Source organism: Onychostoma macrolepis, chromosome 22 (assembly GCF_012432095.1).
Source record: "Onychostoma macrolepis isolate SWU-2019 chromosome 22, ASM1243209v1, whole genome shotgun sequence".
In the NCBI taxonomy this organism is placed as follows: domain Eukaryota; kingdom Metazoa; phylum Chordata; class Actinopteri; order Cypriniformes; family Cyprinidae; genus Onychostoma; species Onychostoma macrolepis.
This window is the reverse complement of record NC_081176.1, coordinates 37,151,008-37,170,681: the sequence shown is the minus strand read 5'-3', so window position 1 is coordinate 37,170,681 and position 19,674 is coordinate 37,151,008. Positions and strand designations below refer to the sequence as shown.

General features: G+C 39.4%; 2 protein-coding genes across 3 annotated transcripts; both read right to left on the bottom strand.

Moving 5' to 3' along the window:
- Positions 1-2,164: 2,164 nt before the first annotated feature.
- On the bottom strand, positions 2,165-19,330 carry LOC131529883 (gastrula zinc finger protein XlCGF57.1-like). Of its 2 annotated transcripts, none has more exons than XM_058759857.1 (3): positions 19,054-19,156; positions 18,582-18,720; positions 2,165-4,256 (listed from the first exon to the last, which is right to left on the bottom strand). In XM_058759857.1, exons 2-3 carry the CDS (start codon positions 18,661-18,663, stop codon positions 3,064-3,066), a joined length of 1,275 nt encoding a protein of 424 aa, XP_058615840.1. In that variant the 5' UTR covers positions 18,664-18,720; positions 19,054-19,156; the 3' UTR covers positions 2,165-3,063. The 2 variants fall into 2 exon arrangements, with proteins under 2 accessions (XP_058615840.1, XP_058615839.1); XM_058759856.1 differs by lacking the exon at positions 19,054-19,156 and adding an exon at positions 19,198-19,330 and having other exon boundaries at positions 2,166-4,256.
- LOC131531080 (gastrula zinc finger protein XlCGF26.1-like) lies at positions 2,708-3,049 on the bottom strand. Its single transcript, XM_058761627.1, has one exon. The coding sequence runs from the start codon at positions 3,047-3,049 to the stop codon at positions 2,708-2,710; it is 342 nt and encodes a 113-aa protein (XP_058617610.1).
- Positions 19,331-19,674: the final 344 nt, after the last annotated feature.

The following is a 19,674-nucleotide window of genomic DNA, read 5'->3' as shown; positions in this document are numbered from 1 at the left end:
GCCACTGACATCAATTCCATGTGACAGTATTAAATCTAGAGTATGATTTTGACAATGAGTAGGTCCTGACACGTGTTGTTTAACACCAATAGAGTTTAGAATGTCTATAAATGCTGATCCCAACGAATCTCTGTCATTATCAACATGGATATTAAAATCACCAACGATTAGGACTTTATCTGCAGTCAGCACTAACTCCGATAGAAAATCAGAAAATTCTTTAATAAAGTCTGTATGGTGCCCTGGTGGCCTGTATACAGTAGCCAGTACAAACATCACAGGATTTATCATTAACACTTGTTTCTTTGGATAACGTTATATGAAGCACCATTACTTCGAACGAATTATACTTGAAACCCAACCTCTGAGAGATACTGAAAATATTGCTATAAATTGTAGCAACACCTCCCCCTTTACCTTTTGGACGCGGTTCATGTTTGTAACAGTAATCTTGGGGTGTAGACTCGTTTAAAGTAATGTAATCATCTTGTTTTAGCCAGGTTTCTGTCAGACAAAGCACATCTAGTTTATGGTCAGTGAACATATCATTTACAAAAAGTGCTTTTGAAGAAAGGGATCTAATATTCAATAAGCCAAGCTTTATCATGTCTTTATCTGTATTATATAGTTTTTTATTTGTTGAACATCAATTAAATTGTTACTATTACTTTGGTTTGGATGTTTTCTGTATTTTCTAGTTCGGGGAACAGACACAGTCTCTATAGAGTGATATCTAGGTGAAAAAGTTTCTATGTGCTGAGAGTTAACTGACTTTGGTGGCGTGAGGCGGCTAGCAGACGATCGGTTTAGCCAGTCTGTCTGCTTCCTGACCTGGGCTCCAGTTAGTCAAGTACAAACTCTAAGACTATGTGCCATATTTCTAGAGAGAAGAGCGGCACCACCCCAGGAGGGATGAACACCATCTCTTTTCAACAGGTCAGGTCTGCCCCAAAAATTCTTCCAATTGTCTATAAAGCCTATGTTATTTTGCGGGCACCACTTAGACATCCAGCCATTGAGTGATGACAGTCTGCTATGAATCTCATCACCCCGGTAAGCAGGGAGCGGACCAGAGCATATTACAGTGTCTGACATCGTACTTGCAAGTTCACACACCTCTTTAACATTATTTTTGGTGATCTCCGACTGGTGAAGTCGAACATCATTAGCGCCGACGTGAATAACAATTTTACTGAATTTACGTTTAGCATTAGCCAGCACTTTTAAATTTGCCAAGATGTCAAAGTTTGGATGCGTGTCTCTAGTTCTAAAACCTTCTCTGTCAGCCTAACTATTTCCCTGCATTTATCACATGTGAATCCCTCGCTGCTGACAGAGACAGATAAACTATACATGTGGCAAACAGTGCAAACAACAATAGCAGGAAAAGAAGCCATTACTCACCGTGATTGATGAATGATACCAACTTACCACTCTTGTTTGATGAACTCGTGAAAAATGGAGCAAGAGAAATGAAAACAGAGCGAGAAAAAAAAGAAAACAAAACAATAGTAGGCGCAAATAGAAATGCGAATGGAACCGCGAGTGACAAGCTAACTGGCTAACGAATGCTAATGCTATAATCAAACACAGCTGGACTCAAATGAAGGTGTAGAACCATCTCAAGGATGATCAGAAGAAATGGACAGCACCTGAGTTAAATATATGAGTGTCACAGCAAAGGGTCTGAATACTTAGGACCATGTGATATTTCAGTTTTTCTTTTTTAATAAATCTGCAAAAATGTCAACAATTCTGTGTTTTTCTGTCAATATGGGGTGCTGTGTGTACATTAATGAGGAAAAAAAAAAAAGAACTTAAATGATTTTAGCAAATGGCTGCAATATAACAAAGAGTGAAAAATTTAAGGGGGTCTGAATACTTTCCGAACCCACTGTACCTGGGGTAAATCAAATGAAGATTTATTGATTACATTGTTACGCTAGTAGGTGGCGAAAAGGGACCGTTAAAATGTATTCGTCTTTGAATCATACAAGAGATTCGTTCAAGACCGCCGATTCATCCAGTAATGAAACAAGATTTTGAGCGAGTCTTTGAATCATTCATTCATAAATTACATGTGATTTTGTTTAGTTGTCTAATGTTTTTCTTCAGAATCATGAGAGAACCACAACTTCCATTGGGAAGAAAAGAAAAGACTTATATTTATTGCAGAATCAAGCAGTTCTATTCTGCAAACAAACAGCTCTTAAAAGAGCCCAGTTTTTATGTAGTCTGTTGATTTATTTATTTTTTTCTTCATGGTATTCAGCTGCAACTAAAAGTTATGAAAAAAGAGACACAGGATAGATACTTGATATCATTATTTAATCACATTGGAACTGAAAATAATCGTAATCGGAACTGATAAAATTAAAACGATACCCAACCCTAGGTGCAGCCACAGAAGTTCATACATATTAATAAAAAATAAAAATAAATAAATAAAAATATATAAATAATAGATTTGGGCCACATTCAGCTGCAGTGTGAAAGTAGGTAAGTTTTACACAGGTAAGTATTTTTTTTGGTGTCATTTTAAACTACTGATCCATTTAAAATGCTTCCCACACAAAGAACACAAATAAGATCTCACATCTGCATGACTTTTCAGATGTATTTGTAAATGTGATGGCAAAAGATATGTTTTATTAATCTGATCACAATTAAACAGCCTTCCTCCAGAGCAAACTGGCAGATGATTTTTCTAACTCCGTCTTTTCCGAAGCCTCTTTCCACTGGCAGAGCTCTGCAGTTTCTTTTCTTCAAAAGAGATCTCTCTTGAGTGAAGCCTCATGTGCTTAGTAAGGGTTGTTTCATGTGCAAAACATTTTCCACACTGGTCACACATGAAAGGCTTCTCTCCTGTGTGAGTTTTCATATGACCCTTGAGATTCCCATTTAGTGAGAAGCTCTTCCCACACAGTGTGCAGGTGAAGGGCTTCTCTCCTGTGTGAATTCTCATGTGGGCATTAAGGGCTGATTTATTTGACACGCTCTTCCCACACAGTGTGCAGGTGTAAGGACTCTCTCCGGTGTGAGTTTTCATGTGTGAATTAAGGGTTAACTTATGTCTGAAACTCTTTCCACACTGATCACATGTGAATGGTTTCTCTGCAGTGTGAGTTTTATGTGGGAATCAAGGTGTGATTTATTTGTGAAGCTCTTCCCACACATCTTGCAGGTAAAAGGCTTCTCTCCAGTGTGAATTCTCATGTGGTAATCAAGGTATGATTTATAGGGGAAGCTCTTTCCACACAGACTGCAGGTAAAAAGCCTCTCTCCAGTGTGAAGTCTCATATGAGTTTTGAGGCTTGCTGTACAGCTGAAACTTTTTCCACACTGATGACATATAGCATCGTTCTCTCCGGAGTGTTCCCTCTTCACGTGGTAATTAAGGGTTAACTTATGTCTGAAACTCTTTCCACACTGATCACATGTGAATGGTTTCTCTGAAGTGTGAGTTTTCACGTGGGAATCAAGGTGTGATTTATTTGTGAAGCTCTTCCCACACATCTTGCAGGTAAAAGGCTTCTCTCCAGTGTGAATTCTCATGTGGGTGTCAAGGTGTGATTTATAGGGGAAGCTCTTTCCACACAGACTGCAGGTAAAAAGCCTCTCTCCAGTGTGAAATCTCATATGAGTTTTGAGGCTTGCTTTACTACTGAAACTCTTTCCACACTGATGACATATAAGAGCGTTCTCTCCGGCGTGTTCTCTCTTCACGTGGTAATTAAGGGTTAACTTATGTCCGAAACTCTTTCCACACTGATCACATGTGAATGGTTTCTCTGCAGTGTGAGTTCTCATGTGGGTGTCAAGGTGTGATTTATTTGTGAAGCTCTTCCCACACATCTTGCAGGTAAAAAGCCTCTCTCCAGTGTGAAATCTCATATGAGTTGTGAGGCTTGCTTTAGTACTGAAACTCTTTCCACACTGATGACATATAAGAGCGTTCTCTCCGGCGTGTTCTCTCTTCATGTGGGAATTAAGGGTTAACTTATGTCTGAAACTCTTTCCACACTGATCACATGTGAATGGCTTCACTCCAGTGTGAACTTTCATGTGGTCTTTAAGGTTATATTTTTTATTGAAACTCTTTCCACATTGATGGCAGGTGAAGTAACTGTTAGATTTGGTCTTCTGAGCTTTTTTCTGTGATGACGTTTCAGCCGGTATGGATTTTTCCACAGTCATGAAATCATTCTGTTCTGTCTTTTTCAGTTCTTGCTTCTCTTCTTTCAGTGCCATCAGTTCTAAAAAAAAAAAAGAAAAGAAAAAAAGACAAATACAAATTAAATGGCAGTTTAATGGATTAACAGATATCAAAACCAACATTATCCAACAAAACTGGGTTAGTATAGACCAGTCCCTCAAGAAGATTAACCATGGCTACGATTCATCAGCTCCACCTTGGTCTGTTGACCCATCGGCTCCATTTTCTTTTACCTCCAATGTTGTCCATCATCCCACATACTCATTATTCATATCAGCTCCGATATTGCTCTTTTCTGCTGGACCGGGTATCGGTCAGACGAGACCAGTCCAAATCCCATATTGTGTGTATACTACTCTGTGTTATTGTTAAGCCCCACAAAAGGCACATGCATGATGCAGACAGCGGCACTCAGCTCAGAGCACAGCCGAGCCCAGGACTCTGATAGTGGGCGACTCTATTATCAGAAACATCAGTAGCAGGACTACAACTACATGCATGCTAGAACCAAATTGCCTTTCTCATTATTTGACTTAGTGGGAGCATATACAGGCTAAACAAGAGCGGTGGAAGGATTGAGCCTTGTGGGACTCCGCATGTCATGGATGTCCACTTAGACTTATGCTCTCCTATACTCACATAATAACCTCTCTCTTCTAAGTATGACCTGAACCATTCGAGTACCATCCCAGAAAGCCCGATCCAGTTTTCCAGTCTCTCTAGAAGTATGTTATGATCGACAGTGTCAAACGCAGCACTAAGATCTAGTAGTACCAGAACTGATATTTTGCCTGAATCAGAATTGAAGCGAATATCATTTATTATCTTAATGAGTGCTGTCTCTGTGCTATGATGTGCTCGGAAACCAGATTGAAAATTGTCCAGGTATCCATTTGAGTTTAAGTAGTTGTTCAGCTGATTAAAAACTACCTTTTCAATTATCTTACCTATGAACGGAAGATTTGATATTGGTCTATAGTTGCTCAACATTGTGTTATTAAGATTGCGCTTTTTCAGAAGGGGCTTAACAACTGAGGTTTTCAGGGAGTTTGGAAAAGTCCCAGAAAGAAGTGAGGCATTCACCACTTCTAAGAGATCTGCTTCTAAACAGTTAATTCTCTGGGGTCGGCTGTATCGCTGGCGAGACCAACTCATTTTTTTAAGATCAGTGCAAAAGACACTAAAAATACTCTGTTGATTTTGGTCACACAAATAAGTGTTATACATCAATCGAAACTGTTAAGTGTCTACTTTTATTTGCATACACTCAAAATAACAACACAACTTTGTGCTTTTGGAAAAATAAGAAAACAAACAGGGTGCGCTGTCTGTCTTCTCCGTCTCCGCGAACTGTTTTTAGAAACGCGTCACTAAAATAAACTGTAACTGATTATTTCATAATCCTGCCTGTGAAAACTGAACCATTCTTTAGCAAGCCCACAATGAATATGTCAGCAGTCAAGGACATTCGGAAAAGAGAGATTGAGCAATCGCCAAGAAAGAACATTTTTTCAAAGTTTCCACCATCTCCAGAGGGGACCGTGATAATGCTACTTGAAGAACAGCAACGTACTCTGGATTCGGTCGTAGCTTTGACAGTAAAAGAAGCGATAGACTCAGTACTGAGCCCAGCACTACGTGACCAGTGTATGGACATAAAGTGAATAATGATTCTGTTAGAGTTAGGAAAAGAATTTGAGAAGTTAGCTAGCGCAGCAAAACTGACACGTGACCCAGTGGATTCCATTCAGGCGGCTACACGTGAGGACAGGTGGACAGTCACAAACTTACGAAAGCAGCTGGAACATCTCCCCAACAAAATGACAGACATGGAAGATAGGTCCAGGAGAGATAACGTATGTCTGGTGGGGTTACCGGAGGGGGCAGAAGGCTCTAACGCAGCTGGCTTCCTCAGAGCTAATCTGTCTAAGTGGGTCCTTTCATTGAAAGACCGCAACATTGAGATTGACTGAGTGCATAGCGTGTATGATGAAAGAAGAGGCAACTCTGATCGGCCGTGTACTCTCATCTTCCATGTACCGAGATGGCATTACAGGTCGGCAAGCCTATCGGGTGAAACTCACGCAGGACAATGTCATGGTACTATTTTTCCCCGACTTCAGTCAAATCTCAACTGACAAGAGAAAGAGTTTCAATCCCATCCTGAAGTCAAGTCACCTTACCTTTATTTATATAGCGCTTTTAAACCCTTTAGGCGCCAGGGTTTTTTTGAAAAAATGCTGGATTTTGACATCAAGATTTCAAAAGCTTGTAGCTTGAAAGGGTTTAAAGATAGAGACCTACTGTAAATTAGAAAAATGTTAGGCATGACCTAAAGTTTATGTGGGGTGTAAATATACTCATCTAATTTGCATATTATGATGTCATCAGGGGGCGGTCCTCTTGAATTTCATAATATTCAGGAAATAGTAGATATTGAATTGATATTTGAACTTATTTGCATGTTTTTTTAGGTTTTTTTTTTGTCTTTTTATCCTCATTCCACATGATCAGGAAAAGAGGAAACCAACAATAAAACAGGAGAAAGTACTAAATTATTACTATATTACTATACTATGTGTAAAATGCATGTGAACAGTAGCCTACTTTTTGATCAGTTCATCAGTAATATTCAGGAAATAATAGATATTGAATGGATGTTTGAACTTATTTGCATGTTTTTTTTTGGTCTTTTTATCCTCATTCCAAATGATCATGAAAAGAGGAAATCAACAGTAAAACAGGAGAAAGTAGTAAATTATTACTATATTACTGTGCCATAGTAAAATACATGTGCCTATTTTTTGATCAGTTGACCAGCTATCTGCCCAATCAGGTATCTAGGTGACACAGTTTATAGTTCTTGAGAGTATGTACCTCTCATTGCATGGCACAGCGCACAGACCTACCCCACACTGACTGCACCTGTACTGTCTGCCGGCGGCCCTTTGAGCGCGCGATCAGAAAAAAAGACGCAATCTGGCCGACCATCAGCAACGCGATGCCTCTCCTATGGACACTAAGACCACGTCCACCCCTGCCACCCTCATCCCCGTTGGGCAAAGGCTCGAAATTATCACTTGATGGTGCTTTGTGAACACTCGCGCCATTTACCGTGGCGCCATTGTACATGCAAAGATGTACTGGGAGATGCGCGATCATTAGACGGCCGATCGTCATTTCCAAAGGCAAATATTCCCCTTCAGAGTCAGAATAGGCGAATAACATTTGCAACACGTCCTCACAGTACAACTTTTTATTAGCCATTTGGCGATTTTCTCTCACAAATCTCACAATTTACTCAGACGCTAAGAACTGAACTGCTTCCGCATCAATGACACGAAAACTCACTTGCTCTGCTATTTCCTCGAACAATTTTGGTCTAGAATCGAAGTACTACATGTCTGCCATCTAGTGGTAGGGAATACAAATGAGATACTACACCATATTAGGAACTACAGTCTGTTTAATGAAGTATGACGTCTTGTCGCAATTTTGCGACTTTGGCGCTTAGAGGGTTAACAATACAGATTGTGTCAAAGCACTTAACAGTATCAAATTGGAGGATAGAGTGTCAGTAATGTATAATGATAAGATTAAACACTCAATTTTCAGTTAAAGGCATTTCATTATTGAATTCAGAGATGTCATTGTCTAGCTCAGTTTAGTTTAAATGGTATCTGTGCAATCAAATCGGCGATAATCGCTAGAAATTAAGTGTCCCCAACTGAGCAAGCCAGAGGCGACAGCGGCAAGGAACCAAAACTCCCTCCGAGACAGAATGGAGAAAAAAACCTTGAGAGAAATCAGACTCAGTCGGGGGGCCAGTTCTCCTCTGGCCAGACGAAACCCACAGTTCAGTTCCAACCGCAGCCATGTCAGATTGTGCAAGATGAAGAAGATGAAGATGATGACGGTTCTGGGTCTGCAGCATTTCCTCATCTATCCAGCAGCAATTAAACTATGGCACAAAGGTGAACAGCTGATGTTCAAAAAGCAGAGGATTTTGTCAATTCACTGCCAAAGAAGAAAACGTATGAAGCTTTACAAAGCAACGGGAAGGCGATGGCTAGGGCTGTGACGGTCGCCGTGACAACCGCATCACCACGGAGGTCGGCTGTCACCGTGGTTGTCTATTGTCACCAGCAGTCACACACTCTATAACAAGCATAATACAAAGTTTTGTATACAAGTGTAATAATAGTAACAGTTGCAGATTGTTTTATTTAGACTATAAATCCATGCTAATTCACAAATTACATCAAACGCCATACACGGCGTTTCCTTTATTTTCCTGCAATCAAACCTGCCAATCTACAGTTTATTCTGCATTCAGCAAATTTATTTCGTGATGAGCCTTGTTGGGAAACCAAATACATCGCCGATCTGGAATCATTTCCATTCATGTCACCCATCCGCGTTTGTACAAGTGTCTTCAAGTTCACATGATCGCAGACGCCCGGCTGGTCAGGTTTGTATTGCTGAGGCTTTCTCCAAACTGGTCAAATACGAACGAGACAGCGGTCTAAAGAGACAGTGTCTAAACCGGACGCCGCGTCGCAGCACAACAGGTCGAGTCTGTCTGCAGGACATCTGAACTGTGTGTCAGTACAGTACGTCATCAATAGCACGAGGCAGTTTACTGTGAGGGATTTGTCGTGTCGTAACGCGCCGCATCTAGTGTAGACAGCATTAGTGCTGGGCGGTATACCGGTTCATACCGAATACCAGTGTTTATTTTTCTTATGATATGAATTTTTAAAATACCGCAATACCGGTGTCATTTAAATAACGTTCGGAAAGCGACACTGTTTGAGAGGGGTCTCTTTTCACTGTTGCATTGTGGCGAGGACACAGCTGTATGTGTTACTAAGCGTGAGAGTTCTAGAACTAACGTGATGACACAGAAGAACTCATGCACAATATCCAGCGCCCGCTGCCATCAGCTCCCGCGTCTCACACACACACACACACGAGTGTGACTTTAGCGCTATATTTAGCAACTTTCAGACCCTTTTAGCAGCTTTTTTTCCATAGAATATACAAACTGACAAACCTAGCGACATTTCTGGATAAACCTTAGCTATGGTTCAGTTGGAAGATGTCTCCAGTGCTGCCCCGCGAGTGCGAGATCTGACTCCCGGTGTCTGTTCTGTGCAGCGAGCGGCTGAGAAGCACCGCATTCAGCTGGCCGTACCGCGACTGTTTGGGATTATAAATATGAGCGTAGTTTGTCTGTTAATATTAAGCACTTTTTTTTGTTTATTTTTTAGTTTGTTACTCAGAGGCAGGCAGTGTGCTGCATAGCTGCTCTTTAGTGTAACGTTAGCATGTTGATTTTATCAGACGATGTCGCGATTATAAATGAGAGTGACTCCTGGTTAACATGATGTAGGCTATTAATGAGTCGTGTTTAGTCACTATTTAGTGTGGAATTTTTCTACAATATATATTCGCTCATCATGACAGTAAAATAGGGCGTTCTAAGTCAATCTACTGCAGTATTTCCTCTCTCAATCAGTAGAAAATAATGAAAAAAATAAATACCGTGAAACCGGTATAATTTTGAAAAATACCGTGATATAAATTTTTGGACATACCGCCCAGCACCAGACTAGATTATAACGGGTTCTCGCCGCGCCGCTCGCGTGAGGTAGACAGGGTGTATTTAACTTTCTTATTTAAGGCTACTTTCCTATTTAACTGTATTATTTCTTTGATATTTATTTTAGTGTTTTGCAGGCTGACTGTTCACTGACGCAAGTGCTAAACTAAACACGCGCATTTGTTAATAGATGATTGAGCCTCATTTATTTATTTTTGCATTTCAGAATTATTTAAATATGCACAACACCGCGGTGGTAAAAACCTGCCACCGTCACAGCCCTAGCGATGGCTGCTGTCCCCACTTCTTCAGCTCAACGCGGGGATCTCAGCGGCGGAGATTACGGTGATCCTAACTGCACAGGAAAGGACTACAATAAAGTGGACATGAACACTCGTTAAATGTCCTCGCTGACATAAATTAACTATAGTGTCCTGCACCCACCAGTAAAAAATATCAAAAATTATATTTGGTCTCTAAATAATTTTTGGTTTGACTGTATATCCTTTGGCTATTTTCACACTTAATTATGCACATTAAAATGTATAGTTTTGTTACTTACACTGCATTTTTTTGCTCTATGGTACATCTTTAATTTAATAGCATTAGAGCTGCTCCACTGCAGCGGCTCAGTACTGTAATCACGCGCTTTGCTGTAATAATGCAGGGAACCACTCGTTATAAATCTCCTAACTGTGATATTTTCAGAAACGTTTTTTCATCTGAAACATGCTGCAATTTATATTCCAAAGCCACTCATACACTGCAGAAGCACGTGTTTGTACTGGTGCAGAATCAGAGGACAGTACAGTCTCGCGCAGTTCACACCAGCTGCTAGTGTCACTTTCACCAGAAAGTAGCGTATGCTTAAAGGTTGAAAATAAATTATGTTTATAGTGAATTGTCTTATATTTACGATTTAGTTTTAAGCCAAATGATGCGTGCTAAGTGAGCGAACATCAGTAAAGATCACACAACAGAAGTGCTCGCGCTCTCTCTCTCTCCCTCCGTTAAGTAATTGTGCATCGTTTTGCTTTCCGACCGAACTAACTCTCCAGTGACGTCTGTGAGAAAGGGATATTCACATGACAAGCTCGTGCACCTGCGCCGGCACGCGCTCAATCCACTCAGCGCTGTGCTTTTCAGCAAAGCTTTTTGTCACATGCTGTGTGGTATCGGTGTGTTTTAACGAGTATGAGTACGAGTACAGGAGCTCAGTATCGGGCCCAATACCAGTATCGGTATCGGTGCATTCCTAATTTTAATAATGCATCAGTAAATGCTGAAATTAACATTAACTAAGATTAATAAATGCTGAAGAAGTGTTGTTCATTCTTAGTACATGGTAACTAAAGTAATTAAAGGTCCCATATTGTCAAAACTGAATTTCCTGGCTTTGTTCATGATAACTGAGGTCTAGGGGCTATGTATCCATATAAGTTTCAGAACAGTCAATCCACAGTAAAGTGCACACAGCCTGTATAAAGTAGCTGTGCTTTTTTATGAGCCCTTGTGACTTCCATAAAAATGTGACGTCCGAACTACTCCGTCACCGGCCTCAGTCACCATCCCGAGCACCGCCCACCGTCCTTTAGCCAAACCCCCAGACAGCATCGCGTCCATGCCACCGCTGAGCAACAACTACACGGAAACATGTCGAAAAAGTTAACTTTAACGGACGAAACCAGATCGGCCGACCTGTAACGTTACACTCTCACTCCAAGGATGGACGATCTCACAGGACTGTTCCTATGAGGTGGATCACGTCTAACATGTATAGCAGGCCTATTCAAATGGCGGCCCGCGGGCCAAATCCGGCCCCCCCATCAAGTCAGACCGACCCTCGGATGAATTCTGTTTAAAAAAAAAAAAAAGCATTGGTAGCCTATACCAGACACTCTGAAGCCCCGCCACTGGGAGACACGTCGCAGATTCACCTTTCTACCACAGCGTTTGCCTTTTTAAAATGGAATTCAATATTAATCTTTGCAGGAATGCCCAACCTTTTTTTTTTTTTTTTTGCCAAATTTGATTTTCCGCTTCACTTTTTGAAAGCCGCTGAAAATGTATAGCATGCGGAAGGCTCATAAGCAGCGGTGTAGTGCAGGGTATACCCACTTCTCCCAAGGTTTTTTTCTCCATTCTGTCTCGGAGGGAGTTTTGGTTCCTTGCCGCTGTCACCTCTGGCTTGCTCAGTTGGGGACACTTAATTTCTAGCGATTATCGCCGATTTGATTGCACAGATACTATTTAAACTAAACTGAGCTAGACAATGACATCTCTGAATTCAATAAAGAAATGCCTTTAACTGAAAATTGAGTGTTTAATCTTATCATTATACATTACTGACACTCTATCCTCCAATTTGATACTGTTAAGTGCTTTGACAATCTGTATTGTAAAAGCGCTATATAAATATAAGGTGACTTGACTTGACTTGACTTCTTTATGAGTTGGCTTTGCGTATACAGCACCCTCTTCCCCTGTGATACGCATCGTTCAGTAGTGTCCTGTATTAGCCAAAATCATGACACATGAATAGCTAATTCAGTCGCATGTGAATAAGGTTAATTGATGTCCCCTGTCAATATATAAAATAGTTGATTGAAGAATTACAAAATTACTTGATTATTTATTGATTTATTTTTTATTAAATAATAATTACAAAGCATTTTCTGTTTTTGGCCTAGTGCATCCAGAATTTTCAGTTTCTACCCTGTATTTTCCTTTTGTGCATCCCTAATATTATATAAGCTAAAGACCCGAGGAATGCATCTGAAGGTTAAACTGACTATATAGTCAGTTTAACCTTCAGATGCATACCTCGGGTCTTTAGCGACCGGGGACATCATTCTCTACCCTCTCCCTTCATTATTTTTTTAAAGTTAGACATCAATTTTCTTAGTATTCCTCAATTTATTCATTATAGACAATATAACAAGAAGAAAAAAAATAGTAAAATATAAAAGAATGTCTGTTTTCTGATAATTTTTTTGTAAAAAAAGAATTGTATAAGGTCACTAGAGACCAGAGGTATGTAAATGTGTAAGTATTTATTTTTTCCCTAACAACTATATTTACATATCTGATGACTCAATACCTGCAATTCACCTTTATTCCTCGAGGTGGCACTGTTTGATACACAATGATTTCTTCACGCAAAATAACATAGGCTTTATAGACAATTGGAAGAATTTTTGGGGCAGACCTGACCTGTTGAAAAGAGATGGTGTTCATCCCTCCTGGGGTGGTGCCGCTCTTCTCTCTAGAAATATGGCACATAGTCTTAGAGTTTGTACTTGACTAACTGGAGCCCAGGTCAGGAAGCAGACAGACTGGCTAAACCGATCGTCTGCTAGCCGCCTCACGTCACAGAAGTCAGTTAACTCTCAGCACATAGAGACTCCTTCACCTAGATATCACACTATAGAGACTGTGTCTGTTCCCCGAACTAGAAAATACAGAAAACATCCAAACCAAAGTAATAGTAACAATTTAATTGATGTTCAACAAATAAAAAAACGATATAATACAGATAAACACATGATAAAGCTTGGCTTATTGAATATTAGATCCCTTTCTTCAAAAGCACTTTTTGTAAATGATATGTTCACTGACCATAAACTAGATGTGCTTTGTTTGACAGAAACCTGGCTAAAACCAGATGATTACATTACTTTAAACGAGTCTACACCCCAAGATTACTGTTACAAACATGAACCGCGTCCAAAAGGTAAAGGGGGAGGTGTTGCTACAATTTATAGCAATATCTTCAGTATCTCTCAGAGGTTGGGTTTCAAGTATAATTCATTCGAAGTAATGGTGCTTCATATAACGTTATCCAAAGAAACAAGTGTTAATGATAAATCCCCTGTGATGTTTGTACTGGCTACTGTATACAGGCCACCAGGGCACCATACAGACTTTATTAAAGAATTTTCTGATTTTCTATCGGAGTTAGTGCTGACTGCAGATAAAGTCCTAATCGTTGGTGATTTTAATATCCATGTTGATAATGACAGAGATTCGTTGGGATCAGCATTTATAGACATTCTAAACTCTATTGGTGTTAAACAACACGTGTCAGGACCTACTCATTGTTGAAATCATACTCTAGATTTAATACTGTCACATGGAATTGATGTCAGTGGCGTTGAAATTTTGCAGCAGAGGGATGATATCTCAGATCATTATCTAGTCTCCTGTATATTCCATATAGCTAAAGCTGTAAAGCCAACTTCTTGTTACAAATATGGTAGAACCATTACCTCTACCACAAAAGACTGCTTTATAAATAATTTTCCTGACTTATCTCAGTTCCTCAGCATATCCAATAGCTCAGAACAACTTGATGATGTAACAGGAACTATGGACTCTCTCTTTTCTAGCACTTTAGATGCGGTTGCTCCTTTACGCTTAAGGAAGATTAAGGATAAGAGTCCAACACCGTGGTATAATGAGCACACTCGCACCCTAAAGAGAGCAGCCCGGAAAATGGAGCGCAGCTGGAGGAAAACTAAATTAGAGGTATTTCATTTAGCTTGGCGGGAAAGTACCCTATCCTACAGAAAAGCATTAAAAACTGCTAGATCTGATTACTTTTCGTCTCTTCTAGAAGAAAACAAACATAACCCCCGGTATTTATTCAATACAGTAACTAAATTAACGAAAAATCAAGCATCAACAGGTGTTGGCATTTCCCAAGAGCATAGCAGTAATGACTTTATGAACTACTTCACTTCCAAGATCGATACTATCAGAGATAAAATTGTATCCTTGCAGCCGTCAGCTACAGTATCGCATCAGATAGCGCACTATAGATCCCCTGAGGAACAATTCCACTCATTCTCTACTGTAGGAGAGGAAGAATTGTATAAACTTGTTAAATCATCTAAACCAACAACATGTATGTTAGACCCGATTCCATCTAAACTACTAAAAGAGCTGCTTCCAGAAGTCATAGATCCTCTTTTGGCTATTATTAATTCATCATTGTCATTAGGATATGTCCCCAAAACCTTCAAATTGGCTGTTATTAAGCCTCTCATTAAAAACCACAACTTGACCCCAAAGATCTAGTTAATTACAGACCGATCTCAAATCTCCCTTTTCTGTCAAAGATACTAGAAAGGTAGTATCCTCACAATTATATTCCTTCCTAGAGAAAAATGATATCTGTGAGGAATTTCAGTCAGGATTTAGATCGTATCATAGTACTGAGACTGCTCTCATTAGAGTTACAAATGACCTGCTTCTATCATCTGATCGTGGTTGTATCTCTTTATTAGTTCTACTGGATCTTAGCGCTGCGTTCGACACTATCGACCACAACATTCTTTTGAATAGACTAGAAAACTTTGTTGGCATTAGTGGAAGTGCCTTAGCATGGTTCAAATCGTACTTATCTGACCGCCATCAGTTCGTAGCAGTGAATGAAGAGGTATCATATCGATCACAAGTGCAGTATGGAGTACCTCAAGGCTCAGTACTAGGGCCGTTACTTTTCACGCTCTATATGTTACCCTTGGGAGATATTATCAGGAGACATGGTGTTAGCTTTCACTGTTATGCTGATGATACTCAGCTCTATATTTCTTCGCGCCCGGTGAAACACACCAAATTGAGAAACTAACGGAATGCATAGTCGATATAAAAACTGGATGACGAGTAATTTTTACTGTTAAATTCTGAAAAACAGAGGTGTTAATTATCGGACCTAAAACCCCACATGTAATAACCTAGAACATTATCTAACACTTGACGGCTGCTCTGTCAATTCTTCTTCATCAGTCAGGAACCTAGGTGTGCTGTTCGATAGCAATCTGTCATTTGAAAGCCATGTTTCTAGCATCTGTAAAACTGCATTTTTCATCTCAAAAGCATATCTAAATTGTGACCAATGCTCTCAACGTCAAATGCAGAAATGTTAATTCATGCGTTTATGACCTCAAGGTTAGACTATTGTAATGCTTTATTGGGTGGTTGTTCTGCACGCTTGATCAACAAACTACAGTTAGTCCAAAATGCAGCAGCTAGAGTCCTTACTAGAACCAGGAAATATGACCATATTAGCCCGGTTCTGTCAACACTGCACTGGCTCCCTATCAAGCATCGGATAGATTTTAAAATCTTGTTAATTACTTATAAAGCCCTGAATGGTTTAGCTCCTCAGTACTTGAGCGAGCTCTTATCGCATTATAGTCCTCCACGTCCACTACGTTCTCAAAACTCTGGCCGTTTGATAATACCTAGAATATCAAAATCAACTGCAGGCGGCAGATCCTATTCCTATTTAGCACCCAAACTCTGGAACAGTCTACCTAACACTGTTCGGGAGGCAGACACACTCTGTCAGTTTAAATCTAGATTAAAGACCCATCTCTTTAGCCTGGCTTACACATAACACACTAATACGCTTCTATTATTCAAATCCATTAAAGGATTGTTAGGCTGCATTAATTAGATCAACCGGAACCGGGAACACTCCCCATAACGCACGATGTACTCGTTACATCGTAAGAAGAACGGCATCTACGCTAATATTTGTCTGTTTCTTTCCTAGTCTGTTTCTCAGTCCGTATCCGATCAGATGGTGGATCAGCACCAAGAGATGATGTCTACAGCCCTGATCGTCAGCGGAGACCAGGACACCCAGATGACCCCCAGAGATATATCCCCAGATATATCAACCAAAAATAACAAAATAACTAAAATATAATAAAATACCTAACTACATAATACTACTATTGTTAGAAATTGCAACAAAATCAAAATAGAAATATAAACTTTTGAACTGCGGGTTTCGTCTGGCCAGAGGAGAACTGGCCCCCGACTGAGCCTGGTTTCTCCCAAGGTTTTTTCTCCATTCTGTCACAGAGGGAGTTTTGGTTCCTTGCCGCTGTCGCCTCTGGCTTGCTCAGTTGGGGACACTTAATTTCTAGCAATTATCGCCGATTTGATTGCACAGATACTATTTAAACTAAACTGAGCTAGACAATGACATCTCTGAATTCAATAATGAAATGCCTTTAACTGAAAATTGAGTGTTTAATCTTATCATTATACATTACTGACACTCTATCCTCCAATTTGATACTGTTAAGTGCTTTGACACAATCTGTATTGTTAAAAGCGCTATATAAATAAAGGTGACTTGACTTGACTTAATTACCGCAGGCATAACACAAACAAATATCATCAGCAAAAAATAACTGGTTTGAATGGCTTTACTGCAGAATAATATATTTATATTTAAATATATTTACATTCAGTCGTTCAGCAGACTCCAAAGTGACTTACAAATGAGGACAACAGAAGCAATCAAAACAAGAAAAGAGCAACAACATGAGAAGTCTTGGTTAGCCTAACAAAGTACACATAGGAAGGTTTTTTTTTATTTTTTTTTTTTATAAGAAACAAGAAGATAGAATAGAATGTAATAGAATATTTATATAATATAATTTAATATAACACAATAAAATAGAGTAGAATATTTCACTATCTGCAGTGAAATATAAATGTTACTGTAATTTCATGGTGGATGTGATGAATAAGCTGCCAGTGATCAAAACATTGAATATGAAGTCATTGAAAACGATGGTTTTGAGAATATGTTTGAGATCGTGAATGTGATGCTGAATGAACTGTGGAAGTGCGCTCTGACGATGCTCTTAATCATCTGCTCAAATTGAACCCTTTTAAGTTTCAAAAGGTAACGATATATGCTTTATTTTATTCTTCTGTAATTGTTCTTAAAATATCAAGAGAGTTTTTTGCTGGATATATAGGTCCAGGTCACTAAAGACCAGAATATATAATAATGATCTGTGAAATGCATTTAAGGGTTAACGCATTAACTTGATTATTTATGAAAAACAGCGCAAGTAAAATATTTGAACACACTGGTCCCGTCCCAGACCTGTGCGTCATCTTACATTTCATACAGTTGACTGCTGACAAATATGACGCAGGGCAATAACTCATAAATGCAGTTATGCAGGAAAAAATGCCCATGTGAGTTTGTGTCTCATATTTATATCATATGAATCATATCCGATATCACACGAGCAGCGAGATCAATATCAAGCTGTTTTGTCCTGGATATCACAAGTTTAAATGTGATTTTATACAACAGTAAACTAAGAATTATACTATTATTATTATAGTATTGTCTGTTTCTGACATTTGACGTTGTGTGTGTTTTTGTCCTGTATTCACAGATGCAAACTCCTCATCTTTCGGTGAAAACTCACTCTGACAGTCAACCCCCAAAACTAGCGTAATGATGCTCCAGAAACGCTCCAGACCTCAGGGACTAACACACACATTCACACCATCACACAGAACCACTGAAACCACAAACACACACACCTACCTGGGCCTGGAAATCAGCTCAACCGGTAACTTTACTTTAGCTGTGAATGAACTCAAAGGGCTTTCTATGCCATAAAAAGGTCAATTGGACAAACACCATCAAAAACCAACACAATTTTTTTAAAAATTAAAAATTTAATTAAAAACACTTCAAAATATTCAATGCGTTATTATTCAATTGTAGTTGCTCTACTACTTCAGTGCAGTACTAAAGTGTGTTATAATCATCACTTGCATGAGTTTGCATCCCTGTGTATCTGTGTGGTCCGCGCCACCTCAAATAAAACCACTTCAATTAGGACACTCTTCATTAACACCTTTCATTTCTGTAGAGCTGGACATCTGAATACGGATCGAATGAGTTCAGCTTTGAGGATGAAAACTGACCTGTTTGTTCCTCAGTATCTTGTTTCAGACTGAACACTTCTTCAATCCTGAAGTCTTCACTCTCCTCTTTAATAAACGCCATCTTTATTGACACGTGGACATCAGGCGCTTCAGCAGCAGTGTTTCTGTGTGTTTTGTCCTGTTCAAGATGAAGAGAACAATGAATAAACCCAAACTAAATCTCTGGGTGTCAGACAGAGCCTTAAATCACCTGCTTAGACACAAACAAATAACAAATGAACAGCATTTACTGTTTATTATTAGTATCTGTTCATTTAATACTTCTTATATTTAATAGATTAGGTTTTCGGGGCTGCTATAGGTTTGTAAAAGTTGTGTTTGTTGTATTTGCGCTTCGAATCACTGAATCATTTTGCGCTCAATCGGTTGAATTGACTCGGAGTTCGAAAGAGCCGATCAGCTGATTCACTGAATGAAGAGAAATGATACGCGCCGTTTACTCTTTACTCACAAAAACAGCCTTCAGTAATGTCAGATACTGGAGCACGATCTTTAATTCAGCAATAATGTAGCTGTTTTACGTTGCTTGTAAAACTACGAACTGCCTGAACCGGTTGCGTTGACTGAACCACTTTAAATGGTTAAAAACACAAACCTTTGATTCAGAAGAGCCGCAGGAGCGACAGCTGCTTCTTCTCCTTCTTCTTCTTCTTCTTCTGTGGGGTTATTGGCGAGTTGCACAGCAGCTCTCAGGATATATCGCCACCTGCTGTGCTGGAGTGTGATTTCAGTCCATGTCTGCATGACTCGATCTATATCTGCTCTGAAGATCACCATTTTCAATGCATTTTAAAACAGCTTTAATGATGTTACCTGAGCCTTGATTTGTATTTAGTAAGTTTCTGATTGTATATTCTCTGCATCTCATGTTGTAGAGTTCCTCTCCTGCTCATATCATATCTGGGACAAATGAATAACACGCTTCCTTTACTTGCCGTGCTTCACGTAATCCTGGACTATGTTTACCTGTTATATAAAGAGTCAGATTAAGTTTAGTGTGTCCCATTCTTAGTCTTGGTAAAATAATCTGATCTTCTCTGCTGAAGCTTTTTTGAGGGACAAAAGAAAAAAG